This window comes from Aplysia californica, unplaced genomic scaffold (genome assembly GCF_000002075.1).
Source record: "Aplysia californica isolate F4 #8 unplaced genomic scaffold, AplCal3.0 scaffold00228, whole genome shotgun sequence".
Classification (NCBI taxonomy): Eukaryota; Metazoa; Mollusca; class Gastropoda; order Aplysiida; family Aplysiidae; genus Aplysia; species Aplysia californica.
Window position 1 is genome coordinate 169,928 of NW_004797498.1, and position 14,741 is coordinate 184,668.

The 14,741-nt window shown below is 40.0% G+C and overlaps 1 protein-coding gene across 1 annotated transcript in view; it reads right to left on the reverse strand.

Annotated features, from left to right (window-relative positions):
• Positions 1-14,562, reverse strand: part of LOC101855953 — a 48,181-nt gene extending 33,619 nt beyond the window's left edge. Inside the window, exons 1-5 of the mRNA XM_005099862.3 lie at positions 14,386-14,562; positions 6,835-6,967; positions 5,579-5,672; positions 2,617-2,870; positions 1,879-2,044 (exon numbers count right to left, since the gene is read on the reverse strand). Coding sequence (XP_005099919.2) covers positions 1,879-2,044; positions 2,617-2,870; positions 5,579-5,672; positions 6,835-6,967; positions 14,386-14,421 — 683 coding nt within the window. The 5' untranslated portion in view covers positions 14,422-14,562. The remainder of the gene's footprint in view (positions 1-1,878; positions 2,045-2,616; positions 2,871-5,578; positions 5,673-6,834; positions 6,968-14,385) is intronic.
• Between the last annotated feature and the right edge of the window lie 179 nt (positions 14,563-14,741).

The window sequence follows — 14,741 nt, forward strand, 5'->3', positions numbered from 1 at the left end:
ATTTCCAGACAGTGATACGTTCGGATATACATTGGGGGGGGGGGGGGTGCTGATCCTGTTCAGCAACCTGTTGTGTACTGCAAAGCCCACACCATGGATTTTTCTCTCATCTTCCTCAAGACCCTTCCAGAAGAATGTGTAATTTATTTCCCTGATGGTACTAGAGTTAGCAATTCTTGTCTCTTGAAGGGCAGTGATGTCTACATTGAGTCGTGTGAGCTCCCTGTCTATGATTACTGTCTTTCTGGTGTCCTCTGTTTTCTCCAGGTTGGTAGTGTCCAAGCCGGTTGTCATTGTTCTAACATTCCAGGTCCCCAGTTTCCATGGGGTTAGTTTTACTCTTTTTTTGCCTGGTGCTGGATTTAACGTCTGCCTTTCAGTTTTTGTCCTAGCTCTATACACCCATAGAAGCAAACAGACGTGGCGGATCAGCCCCTTACAGACTGGGGGCTACCCAGTTTGAGACAGGCGATAGCTGATCAGTGTGACTGAATAGCCACTCCCATCATCAAAGGTGACCCGTAGCGACATCCTGTTTCGCCACATAAGGATGTCTTATAACACGTTAACTGCCACCTCCCGTGTTTTTTCCCTTGCTTATCACAACAAGGATGAAGTTTCCTCTCAACCATATGAATACTGCTGTAGCTGTGGTTGAGCTGTGGGTCTGGTCCGCTGTATTTACTCTTTTGCAGTGTCCTCCCAGAAATATTGAAATCTTGACAAAGCTAAATGCCAGGGCCTGACTGTATGGAGAACATGCCTTTCCCAATTTGCACGGACCCCCTCTAGACTTTGATGATTTAGTCCAAAGGAGTGACGGGGTCAATACATTTGGAACCTGTAGAGTTACAGGGGCTGCCAGAAGATAGTTCGGATCATTCCTCCCTGTCGACTGCCTTGGGAGCCCTCCCGCCGGATTTGTTTAGGGTTTACTCCGTTAGCCTTTCATACTCCCGTATGTACCTACAAGGCAGTAGGAAGAACATAGATAGTAATATTACAATATTACAATCTCAACCACAGCAGTGACCCGAAGTCAGTATTCTTAGATGAGTAAAAGGGGCTAAAACCAATTATGTAACAAGCAGCTTGCTTAAGGCGCAACAGCAGAAGAAGTAGCATAGTGCCACTGGTGGTAGTAGAAGCAGCAACAGCAGCAGTAGAAATATTTCTTAGTTAGAGTTTTTACCTACCCAACCCCCCTCCCCCCTTCAAAACACACACACACACACACACACACACACACACACACACACACACACACACACACACACACACACACACATACACACACACATGCATACAATCTAGATCACTTTGGAGTCACAGAGTTTTGACTTTGCTTATACTATAGGAACAAATCATGGCTTCCTGGGGTACACCGTTCCTGTAAAAAAATAAATAGAGTTCCTCAGAGAAAATCAAACTCACGTCTTTTGCATACAAACGAAAAGAGTCTAATTATATAACACAGATACCAGCAATAAGGCCAGTGCAAGCTTGAAAATGATTTTTTAAAATAAAATTGTCAGAGTTCAACTCCCTTATCAACACTGTGAAGATACTCAAGAGGTGAAAATCCTTCGCTTAAGGTCCGTCTCCAACATAACCAAGCGAGGGTGAGTGGACAGCCTTAAACTGAAACCTAAGTTCATGAATGCCGTTTGAGAATTCAAACCAGGGTTACTCACATCATAGCACATCATGAAACTAACTAAGATAATGGTGTGCCTGATTTTTTAAGAAAACACAAGGGTAGGATCAGCCATCTTCACTCCATTGCCTCATCTTGTGCCAAAACAAGTGCTGTATAAAGCTTTCATTTTTGACGTGAAGGAGAATTATCATGATACAATAAAACAGAATTCAACTTACTTGAAAAAATCAGATTCTTTCAATATTTCACCGTCAGCTTTGACAAAAGGGTCAGATAATTCTAAAATATGGAGTCTTGAGACCAACAAAGACGGAGAAGGCAAACGTGAAATTGTCAGCTTTAGCTCGTTCTGGCACCACAATTCTTCCAATTCCTCCTTTAGATCTGGAGAGAACAGAAACAAGAGAGATTTATTTGATGTGGCAAACATATTTCTTGGTACAGTACAATAAATCAAAGAATACTGAGAGTCAGACAGTGAAAGTGTTGCAATTGACTCATTTAAAAAACAGTAATGAACAAGCCTAACCTATATATATATATATGAGAAAGCAAAATGCTTGGTCAGATTGTGCAGTAAGGTGTGGAACAAAGACAAAGTCCTAGATGTTTGGAAGAGGGGAATTTACTTGAATACTCATATATATCTATAAATGTTTAATATACCACGGCAGTACAGCCATGATAGCTTTCTTTTGGGGGATACTGTCACTAAGCAGGAAAAAGAAAATTGGGAAATGGAATGACAATATCAGTGATATTCCAATGCACCTACAAAGCATTTGTATTCAGTACATATACAGAAAGTGTAATATCACTGTGAGTTGATCAAAAACATATAATCTGAAATAATTGAAAAGTAAGGACAATATATTTCTAAATGGCTTCCTTCACCATAACATCGACTCACTCTAATTTTACGAACTGCGAGTTCTAATGTCTTCTATTTTACCCACATTTTTTCGCCTCTTCGACTGTTCTGCTCATTTCATTCTGCTGTTTCTGCTTTGTATCATTTTCCAAACATATCGGATGGAATCTTTCTTTTAAAATACTTGGACTTGTAAACTCAAGACAATCATTTTGGGAGGCTGTTGTGTCATCAGTCTGAGCATTTATTGCTGCCTCAGATAAGCTTGACTCAGAGTCAGGATTTGAACTTGGAACAACCTCTAGTGGTATCCGTTCTGTTCTTTGACACAAACTGTCACTGGAATATATATATTTATAAATTGTTAAAACACATCTCAAAGGACACATACATATACTTTAAATAGAATTATTACTCAATTGAGGCAATCAACGACTATTTAGCAATAATTAACACTCTGTACAGTAGACTTATCGATGATTACAACATTTGGAAAATCATTTTTTTAACTGAAGGCAGTTTAATCAAGTCAAAGAAATAAAACAACTTGCCTCTCATAACACATCCCTGATCTGTAACAGGTGAAAAAAATAGCTTTTTTGTATAAATGTTATCTTTGAAACAAACTACCATATTGCCTTTTTCTTCCTCCCTTACTATTGCTCATTTGATTTTTTTTTTAATAGGACAAATAAACATCACTCCACAGTGTTTAAAAATAAAGGTACACCAAGTCAAGATGAAAACATCACTACTAAAACGGGTGAATTGGCGCTCATATAAGCTTATGCAGTTGCGAGCGCTATAAAACCCTCTACTAAAAAAACCTGGAGAAGGAAAAAAGGAAAGACAGAGAATCACAACAGAAATGGGAGTGAAGTAGGAGCTATAAGTAGTGCCCTACGCCATAACCAGCAACTTCTAAGTGAAATGAAAAGTGAGATCAAAAGAGAAATAATCTATATAGTATATTATATCTTCATATTGTACAGTCTTCATTTTGTGAGAGTCTATAATGTAATATAAGTTGCAGAAACTATTACTAGATACAATCGAACGTGCTCTAATTGCCATTTGCCCAAGACAGACACGCTGTACAAAAGATCAATTCCCTCTTGCATTTTATCAATATTATAATATCACTGTCCAAGACATTCACCTGTCTAAGACAACCACTTTTTTAGTTTCTGAATAGCTTAATGTATATAACTGTTGTATTAAAAACATCAGCAATTCCTTTTATTAGACATTGTACTAGTGGCAGTTCAATTTATATAATAGTCCATAGACTCCTCAAGACATTACAAGGATCTCTGGTGGAAAATTGGGAGGTCTTCATACTACATGTATACATCTTCCAGGTCTTAAGTGACAAGCACTACAAAATGTTGTAATGTAGACACTCACTTGAAAGTCAGCAAGCAGGCTTTAAGTTTAGGCCGGTCCCAAAGTGGCTCTGTAGGTCTGACCTGTAGCTGGCCTGGCGCACGCCGTGTGCGTGTCAACACAGCCGCACTGTGGGTTGGCGCATGTGTCTCAGCGAGCGCGAGGCACATTCGCTGCGTCTCAGCACAGCCGCACTGTGTTGACGTGTGTAGGTGCGCAACTGACGGGTCTGCCTTGCTATATTTAGGTACTGTGTAATCCAAGACCAATTATACCAAGACGGGACAACTCTTCTTTACGTCATGTGCCAAGTGCACCCCCCCCCCCCCCACCACACACACACAAAAACACTTGCAGCTGCGCGCGGCGATAGTTTACATTGGTTACAATGCAAGGCTAGATCTAGATCTAGAATCTAAAGAAGCACACGTAGATCTAGGCCTAGGCCTAGGCTAGGCCTACGACAACAGTCGAAACTAGGTCAACCTCTCGAATCGAAGTTTCAAAGTATGATAAAGTGCATTTCTGGGTGATTTTGTGGCCAAGCGTTGATGCTATCATCAATATTTAATAGTAAAGCACCTAATAATACTTTCTTCTTGTTGATTTTTATGATCTGTGAAGAGTTCCAGTCGAAAATAAACACGAAGCGAGGCGACACATGTCCGCCATTTTACAACACTGTTGAATAGCACGTCTGACCCATCGCGCAGCTCAGCTGACAAAAAACAGACGACACAGCGACGCTGCTTAAGCACACGATAATGCATACATTCATTTGCACCGTGCGAGCCAGGTGAGCTACAGGTCAGACCTACAGAGCCTTATACAGGGGCATGAGTTCGAGAAAAGAGACAGAGATTTGACAGAAAACTGCAGAGAGTGAGAGCATGCTGAAAGAACATTTTTAGACTTCTACTGTGCTGAGCGCCTGTGGAGGGCCGAGTCAGGGAGAATCAGCTAGACACTACAGTGCTGTCGTTAATCTTTTCTCAACATACATGGACTTGCGCAGCGGAATTGTTGCCAAATGCTATTTTTTGAAATAGTATTACTTGAAACCAACACCCATCTAAGAGGACTTCAAATTTCATTGCATATTTACATCATTCCTTTCCCTGCATGATTTTAGCTACATATATATGTAGCAGTGCCACCTCATCAAGCCTATTAAAATATTTCACTTATTTGTAAGTTCCAACGTCAAACTGACATTTTGTTTGGTTAACAACAGGACAATACCCAGAGATGGTAGGGATTTCCTTCCAATAAGATTTTATTGTAAATTTCAAAAACAAATCAAAAAGATACTCAGGCAGCAGTTGAAGAGATTGAAATATAATTTGAGCATGATTTAGGTGAATAATCACTAACGATGACATCTAAGGCAGAAAAGACAGAAAAAAGAAGCAAAAGTGTAAATTGAATTAAATTACTTATTAACATCATTTTGGTAGGGGTACACCCTGGTACTAAAAACCAAAACATTAATGTGGAACACCCAAAGGACCTGTTTTTGCTGCTAGAACTTATTTCCCCAGCAATTGGTTTTCCCAGACCAATGTCAAACACACTAAGCTCATTAATTCACGGGCTACACGACAGCCTTCCAACATGCAAAGCTCTTTATGCTTATTTTTTTTCCATCAGAAAAATCCCACCTTTCGAAGGCTTCCAAATCTGATGTAATGTTGATCCTTGGGCAGCTCTCTAACCATTCTAAAGGACTCATTGCATTTTCGGCAATACTGTCATCTGTGAAAAAAAAAAATATATATATAAGTTCAAAATGAGCTTAAATATACCTTAAAATAAAGATGGTAGGCCTATTTATAAGTACTACAGGAAGATTTCAAATTCATTCTTCAATTAATTCTGTGCCCCAGTTGAGAAACTAAAAAACTTAGTGAACTTTATCATAAGGTAACGGCCCAATGAACAAGTTTTTGAGAAATATACCCTTGATTTGTGTCTTGTCCAGCATAATTTGTGTGCATGGGCATAGATTCTACATCTTTCCAGCTTGAATTGTTAGGATATGTTGTTATTTTTTCATTCATATAAAAGATGGGATTCTTACAGATATAATATAGATCTAGATCTATGTGTTTTGACTTGTGAAAGTTAACGAAATTTTGAAAAGCAATCTTATACAGAAGAATTACTCCTAAACCACCCAAGGGAACTTTTTATCAAATTGTTTTTGTAACAACTCAGCAGTTTTTTTTACAACTATGATTGGTCCTTAATTTTAAGTTGAGTCTTCAGAGGGGTCCCTTGACAATGTTACTACCCTATGTGTAGTTGCGTGCAAAGATTTGGGTCTTTGCAAAAGACTTCACTGTCCACTCAGAAACATAATCTATTTATCATTTGTTTCATTTCATTCTTTTCTTCTCCCCTTCTCTGTTCCTTGCAGAACAGTCGCAAAGCCCCATGATGATCCCAGCAGCATTTTCTTTACTGTTGCAAGAAGGTGTTCATTGGAGCCAAACTGAGCCTGATATTCAGGTGGACTTCCTCATTCATAATGTGGTCCATATATAGGAGGTGCTTAAAGTATTACGGCAGCATCCCGTTTATGGGGTCTGTACTTTCTCTGCAGCTCTATGGTGAGGTCCATGCTTACAAAAATATGGGGAATTTACCAATACACACAGTAGCTGTAGCCTATTTCGGACATTTATGTTTTTACATCCCTCCACCACATAGAACATGGAGAAGAGTCACATAAATTGATGTACAAAAAAGTGGGAAGACATGGAATAACAACAGAAGGTTGGTACAGAATAGATAAAGGTGGAAAATGCTTGTTCGTGGCCTCTGATCCAGGGAGAAAAAGGCAGTGATGATGATCCCTCCACATATTTCTTAGGGTGATAGAATAAGATATACAACAAGCACTGCTGGTACTTACATGAAAATCTGAAAGAATTTATCACATGTCCAGCTGAGCAAGGCAAACAACAATTCAGTCCATGACTAACTTTTTGTGGAGGAAGGGCTAGCAGTAATGCCTTATTCAGCAAGTTTCGTCTGTCAGCAACAACCTTTCAAAATGAAACAAGATAATACAATGCATGCAGAAAAACAGTCAATATGTCACATGTATTCTTCTTTTATTGTTAATCTGTGATGGAAACATGGCAGGCAAATTTTAAAAACAGATGAGGAGCTGCAGAAATTCCAACATTGGTAAGCTTAAATGAATAGCTCTGTAACTCTTGGTCCTTGCTTGGTATGAACCTTTATACTATACTAAGGCATCTGACATGATGAAATCCTGCAGCTGATAATATAGGGCCTCAGACATGGGTACACTTCGGACATGTCAATTCTCGCTTAACTATTGGTGGTACACATTTTGTCACTGGATCACATAATGTGTCGTTTGAGGTTTGGCTTGCTGTGTTTTTGCCACCTCATTGAACAAATTATTGCATATGCTATGAAGGAAATTGTTTTCGAAAAGGATGTATCTATGTTTTCACACCTTGTAAGGTTTACACATCATAAAATATCACTAATTCTTTCACAAAACGATGTATCTGTGCTCTAGAGTGTCTGTTTCATGCCAGATTCATAAAATTAAATCTAGCTCTCATGATGTCTCTTTCATGAACATGTTTCCTACTCTACCCCCATGTAGGGAGATTTTGTACAGGGGGTGCATGGGTGGGGTGACTTCGTACACTGTCAAGGAAATACAGAAGCCCTAAAAGAAAAGAACCTCTTAGTTCACAAAAAGATTAATCTCGTTATGCATGCACTTGTTAATGATTCATTATTTTTTAATCATGCAGAAGCTATGTACAGTGTGAAGAAATCTACTCCGAAAGGCGGTGTGAAGACCAGTGTGTTTTAGAGATACTCGTTTACGATTGCACAATTTTTTGGATGATCCTCTGGGGAAAAAAAACTCTCGGAGAATTTGATCAAATGTGTCACGACGTGGTGGAATCAGGTGCTCGTCAATATTGGGGCATATGGAATTATTGGCATCATCTTAAAGCCTGTCCATTTGCCGCGCTTTTGATGAAAAACATCCATATTTATCTTGGATACAAGTCAAGATATTGGCAATTAAAGAAGGTGGGGGTCACCTGGTTTCAGATATAAAATTAGCTAGAAAATGGCCGCCAAAGTTTGGTGACGTCCAAAGCTCAAGAGTCCTTGGAAACTGCAAATTTACATTTTTCATGCCTTTAATCAATGTTTTACCATAAAATCCACACATAAGAAGGTTTTTGAATGGATATATAGGCGTTGAGCAAAATATATATATATATATAAACTAGTCAACAAAAGTTAAGGAACGTACTGTAAAAACAGTGATATATTTGCATGAATTCTTTCGAGGTTTTACTTTTACTAGTAAAACTAAATATTGTTGAAATGTTTCTCTAAGACTAATGGGCTTGTACACACCAAGGTTTGAAGTGCACGTGACTCTTGTGCGCCTGGCTGGGGAGGGGGCAAAAAGGTCCAATGTTTTCCAATTATCGATTTTTATTCTCTAGCTCTAACCGTCAGGAAAAATTATGAACGCTCAAAAATCAGTTTTCACGTGCAAGATTCATGTCTAGTGAGTGAGTTGCACACACTCATTTGCATTGTGGATACCCCATTCTGCTGCTGTAGGGCTAAGCATAAACATGCCTCCTCGACAGAAATTGTCTGATGTAAACAAAGGACGAGCCATTGCTTGGGTACAAGATGGTGTTTCACTCCGATAAGTTGCTACACGTCTTCGAGTGTCCGTTTCTGTCATTTCACGGCTGGTTCAGCGTGCCAACACCACTGGCAGTGCCCAAGAGCGACCCAGATCAGGTCAACCAAGAACCACTAATGCAAGGGAAGACCGATTCATTCATAGACAGGCTCTGCAGTCGAGATCCGCTCCTGCAAGTCGCACCCAGACACGGCTGAGAGCGGCAACTTGTGTTAACATTAGTTGTCAGACAGTAAGATGACGTCTTCATGAGTTTGGACTTAATGCACGTAGACCAGCAGTCCGTCAGCGTCTCACCCCAACAAACAAGGCTGCTCATCTTGCCTTTTGCCGGCGCCATGTAAGATGGACACGTCAACAGTGGGCAAACGTTCTCTTCTGCGACGAGTCCCGGTTCTCTTTGCGTCACAATGACGGTCGTAGCAGGGCTCCTCGATGGAGCCGTCAGAGAAGTGATGCCTTTTGGAGGTGGTTCCGTGATGGTATGTGGTGCTTTCAGTCTGAACCACTGAACACTTCTGTACCATGTGCAAGGAAATCTCACTGCAATACGTTCCCGAGATGAGATACTTCGTCCATTAGCACTACCTACTCTGCAGCAGATGGGACCACAAGCGGTGTACCAGGATGACAACGCCGGACCTCATAGAGCATTGCTTGTCCAAAACTGTATGCAGCTGGCTAGCATTAACCTAATGGACTGGCCGGTCTGCAGTCCGGACTTGAATTCCATAGAAAACCTCTGGGATGAGCTGCAACTTCGAGTCAGAGACAACCATCCCCCTCCAGGAGACGCGCAGCAACTGTTTCAGATGCTGCAGGCAGAGTGGCAGGGGATGCCTCAGAGAGTGTTCACCAACCTCATGAACTCGATGAGGAGCCGGTGTACGGAGTGTCAGGACGATTGTGGTGGGCATACTCAGTATTGAAATCATCTGAACTGTTTTGTTTTTGTTGTAGTCAGAAGTTAAAATAACTTCGAAACCACTTGACAATTTTAGGATTTGGGATTTTAACCCCTACCAAACTCAATTAACTTTTCAAGCAAGTTGAAATGGAATAACTTTTTTTTTTTTTGTTACTTGCTATACACATGTTGATTAAAATGTGTACAAAATTTCATTGCATGTTGAAGTTTGCTTTTGAAGTTATACACTTTTTCTCAAATGTTCCTTATTTTTTGTTGACTAGTTTATATAGATTCTATATAGATTTTCCAAATGCCGATTTCTTCCATTTCATTTTTGACGAACCCTGATTTCATCACGATGCCTCACAAATGTTCAAGGTTGTCCCTCTAACCCGATGTTTGTCATTACATATCATGCCAGAAACATTATAACATATGAACAAAATCTAAGCGAAAAACTGGATTTCTGAGTTCTGGTTCAAAAGTTGTGCTCTTCCCTTTGGAACGTAAAGAATGCAACTTTTGTTGTCATCGAACTTGGGATTATTAGGAAGTGTATCCACTTCGTTGGGAAAATAGTATCAGAAAAAGACGAAGAGGGTGACTTTGATCATCTTCTCTTAAAATCCAATAAGAAAACATTTTGATTCATCTGTCCACCTGTGGAAGATTTGGCCATGTGAATTGAGACTATAAATCATTCCTCCTCCGACTTGAGGCTCAACAAAGAAGTAAAAAAGCTCCAATAAGTTTGTCGTCAAGATCCGTATTTGCATGGAAGTCTCTAGTGGGTTTGAATTTCATCTTTACTTTACTTTTATCCGCCGCTTATGCCCTTATGGGTGTCGCGGGAAGAAAGAGACGTCTCTCTGTCGCCAGCCGGAGAGCTTGGGTCAGGGGGATGCCGTGGGTGTTTATGTTTCCCTGACTCCATCTATCCAGGTCTTTCTCGGTCGCCCTCTAGCCTTGTTGCCATCAATTTTTTGGAGGTAGGCACGTTGTGCTGGATGGTGTGTTGGTAATCGTAGGAGATGTCTGAACCATTTGATTCTTTGGTGTTGGATGTGATGCATGACATCATTTATTGTGCCCACCATTTCTCGGATTACAGAGTTTCTAATTTTGTTTTCTGCTTTTCTAAGGCATCGTATTTCACATGTTGTAATTCTTTGCTCTAATGTCTTGTTCGTGGTCTATGTTTGACATTGATAGGTGAGTTTTGGGACGAATATGTGAGGCAGCGTGGTGGAATCGCGCCCTCGTCAAAAATAATGAATGTGAAAAAACTGGCATTTTTCCACAGATTTGGCCATTTTTATCGAATTTTGGTGGGGGGGGGGGGGGGGGGTTGGCTCAACACCTTCTGTGTCCATTTAAGAATACATTTCTGTGTGGATTGTACTGAAAAACATCAATTAAAGGCATACAAAGTGTAAATTTTCTGTTTCCACGGACACTCAAGCTAAGAAAATAACTATACTTTGGCGGCCTTCTCCGCTCTAATATTACATCTGAGACTAGGTGACCCTCACTGACTTCATTCGCAAATATCTCGACTTGTATTCAAGATACATGGATATTTTTTTATCCAAAGCAAGAGAAATGAACAAGCTTTAAGATGATACCAATAACTCTACATGCCCAAAAATTGACGAGAGCCTGATTCCACAGCGTCGTGACACATAAGGTGAGTTTTGTTGTCATGGGGATGTTAGGATGTTTCAGTAGTGGAGTAAGCTGGTAACTAACATTATTGGCCTTTTGTACTCGTGTTTCAATTTCTGCTCAGTCGCCCATCCTCTGTAAATACACTTCCGAGGTACTTAAATTCTTGGACCTGTCTGAGACTGTTGTTGTTGATGTGTATCCTGAGTGGTTCTGGCTTTCTGCTCACTTTCATTGTCTCAGTTTTGTTGATGTTGATCTTCATGACGTAGTGTTACATTCTTCGTTTAATCTGGTGGTGTGGTGTTGGAGACTTCGTTCATCTTTGGTCATCAGCGAAGAGTAATTCATTTAGGGCGTCTGGTTCTGTGTTGGCCTCTTTTGTAATTCTATCCATATATATGATAAATAGTGGTGATAGGACACAACCTTGTCTTACTCCGGATGTTATCTCGAACCATTCTGTGAGTCCTTCTGACGTTTTTTCTTATTGTACTTATGCTGTTCTCGTAAATGGCAGGGATGTTATCTAGAAGTTGGCCTCTTACAGTGTAGTTTTCGAGGTCTTTCCACAGCTTGTTTCTGTTCACTCTGTCGAACGCTTTCTCCTGGTCGATAAATACTATATTTAGTTCCCTGTTGTGTTCTATTACCCTTTCGCACATTTGTCGTAGGGCAAATATTGCGTCGGTGCTTCCCTTTCTAAATCCCATTTGGGCCTCACTCAGAAATGGTTCCACTTTGTGTCTTGTTCGCCATTCCAATATCTTGGCAAACATCTTGCCCACGTGGCTTAGCAGTGAAATGCCTCTCTACATTTCACAGTCTCTCTAACTGCCTTTCTTCTTCCAGATTGGTACTATGACCGCTTTTTGCCAGTCGCCGGGAACTTTCTTTCTGTCCATGCTTTCTGGAAGATTTTTGTGAGCCAAGTTATTCCAGCTTCACCACATGCTAGGATGGTCTCCGTGGTGAGCTCATCTATTCCTGTGCTTCTGTTGTTTGTTTGTTGTTGTTGTTTTTTTGCTGGTTTTAACTGCTCGTCTGACCTCTGATGGTAGGATTAGGATTGTTGGTTCTTCTTCCTCTGGGTGACTGGGTTGGAATTCTTTGTTTGTTTGCTTTTGGGTGGTGTTCAAAAGTTCTGAGAAATATTCCCTCCATCTAGATTTGATTTTGGTGCTGTCAATAATGGGGTTTCCTGTTTTGTCATTAATTATAGCTGTTGGGTCGTACATACGGTTCTTCTCTGAGCCTCATTGATCTTACACTTCTGTAGAAGTCACGTGGTGATTTATGGCACAGTTCGCTTAGGTGTTCTCCGTATTTTGTCCTAGATTCATTTTTTGATGCTCTAACAACTCTCTTGCAGTTCCTTCTTGCTAGATCTAGTCTGTATTGCGTGTAGTCGTTTTCGTCCTGGGATTTTATCCATTTCTGAAAAAGTTTCTTCTTTTCTTTGATGGCCTCTTATATCTAGATCAACATTTCACACCTCAAATAAAAGGTAGCCTAAATCTAAAAGAATGCTGTGTCAACGTTTTGCCTTTCAAAAATAATATTTGATACATGAAACACACTGTCCGAAGTCACCCCCCTCTTTGTCTGAAGTTTCCCTCGTCTTTGTTTGATGTCTCTTGAAAACTGGGTGGTATTGGTTTCGGACATCTTGAAGATCTTAGGGTAGGCCTACCTCAGATATGATACTCTGGCGGTAAAATGTGGTGATGCACTAATAAGCTGATTTCGCAAGTGGCATGCCCAAACGGCAAGCGCTATTTGCAACGCCGCGTTCTGTATAGTGTGTATAGCTCCCGTGCTATTTGAAACGCCGCGTTCTGAATAGCTCCCATGCTATTTGAAACACCCGTAGGCCTACTAGAATCTAGATCTAGATCTAGAAGCCATCGTTTCTACGTGATAATACTGTATTGTATTTCTGGGAAGCTTTCTCAGTTTCTTGATATAAAACTCTTAGGATTTGACTCCTTATTTATGACGGTGTCTTGTCTTATTCCGATCAATATTGGGTAGATCTAGATCTATAATCTAGATCTAGTTTCGATCTAACAATTGTTTCTGACATTGTTTGCACAAAAGTAGACTAGACGTAGTCTTGTTCATATCTCATAATTACAATCATTTGAGTTTTGAGTTTGAGCAAGTAAGTCGAAAGACGCTTGGATAACAATAATAACAAGACGGTGCAACTCGGTATAAAAGCAGTATCTCCTGTCCGCAGTGTCGTCATACAATATATTCTAGATCTACCTAAAAATATTATCTTTAAGTTAGGCCTAGATTCTAGATCTAAATCTAGATTCTAGATCTAGATCTAGATCTAGAGAACGTATGTAAACAAGCTGTCGTTCGCTAGGCCTAGTCTAATGTTCAGTGCTTCCAAGCGCGGCATCGAATCCCGGTCCCGAAAGGTTTTGTTTTTTTCTCCTGAGCCTAAAATTTAAAAATAAAAATAATAATTAGACTCACAGACCAAGGAAAGCCACTATTGAACTTTAACCAGTCCTAAATTTGTAAAAGGAAAAGTATAGAGGCTTTACTAAGGCCTACTTTTTTGTACAGAGCTCCTCTTGGGGACAAAACCAGAATGTGCATGCTTCACCACTAGAATCTAGATATCTAGAGATTGTAGATCTAGCTATATTAGATCTAAATCTAGATGTAGATCTACATTTTAAAAAACTAGCCTACAAAGCAACAAGTTATAATTATGGGGGAAATGTTTTAGTCAGTCGAGAAGAGGACTAAAAAAAACTTCCATCACCGGGATCGAACCCATGTTCATAAAATAATGGTTTGGCTTCGAACGCAGACGCGCTGTCACTATATAAGGCCATCAGAACTTCCGTTAACGAAAGATAGATTAAGCTTCATAATATAGCCTAGGCTAACACAAGGCGTTTTATTTAGCACTGGCGCTAATCCGCTAATCGCAACACGGCGTTGCAAATAGGCACTTCCATTCCTGCCCAAATGGCTTACCGGTACATTATCATTAATAGGGGCCTACCTTGAACTGCAGCTTACTATAGTTGAGTGTGTGTGGCAAAACAAAAAACTTCAAGAAAGCATTAACTAGTGCTTTCAGTGTCACCAAAAGAGACAGCAACTATGCTATTTTTTTCTATTTCCTTTTTTACCTCTGAATAATAGTCAATATCCCAAAAACGAGGCATGTTATTTGGGCTTCAGGAGATTTACGTCGTCTGCTAGAGAAATCTAGCATACTGCTATGTTGCACAGTTGGAAGCTGACAGTTTAAAATGTTTAATTATAATAGTTTGAATCAACGATATTGTACGGGGAGACTGCTGACATTTGTGAATTGATGAACCTCATAATGATGCAAAATGAGGAATCAGGCAGAATCGCTTTGTGTAATATTGTGGTATGATCATTTTGTGTTGTTGTTCTCTATGAACACTTTTGAAACCAAACTCGAATTGTTTTGCTAGTTGTTATTGTTTTTTCGTCGTAATTGAGGGGGAAAGAGTGA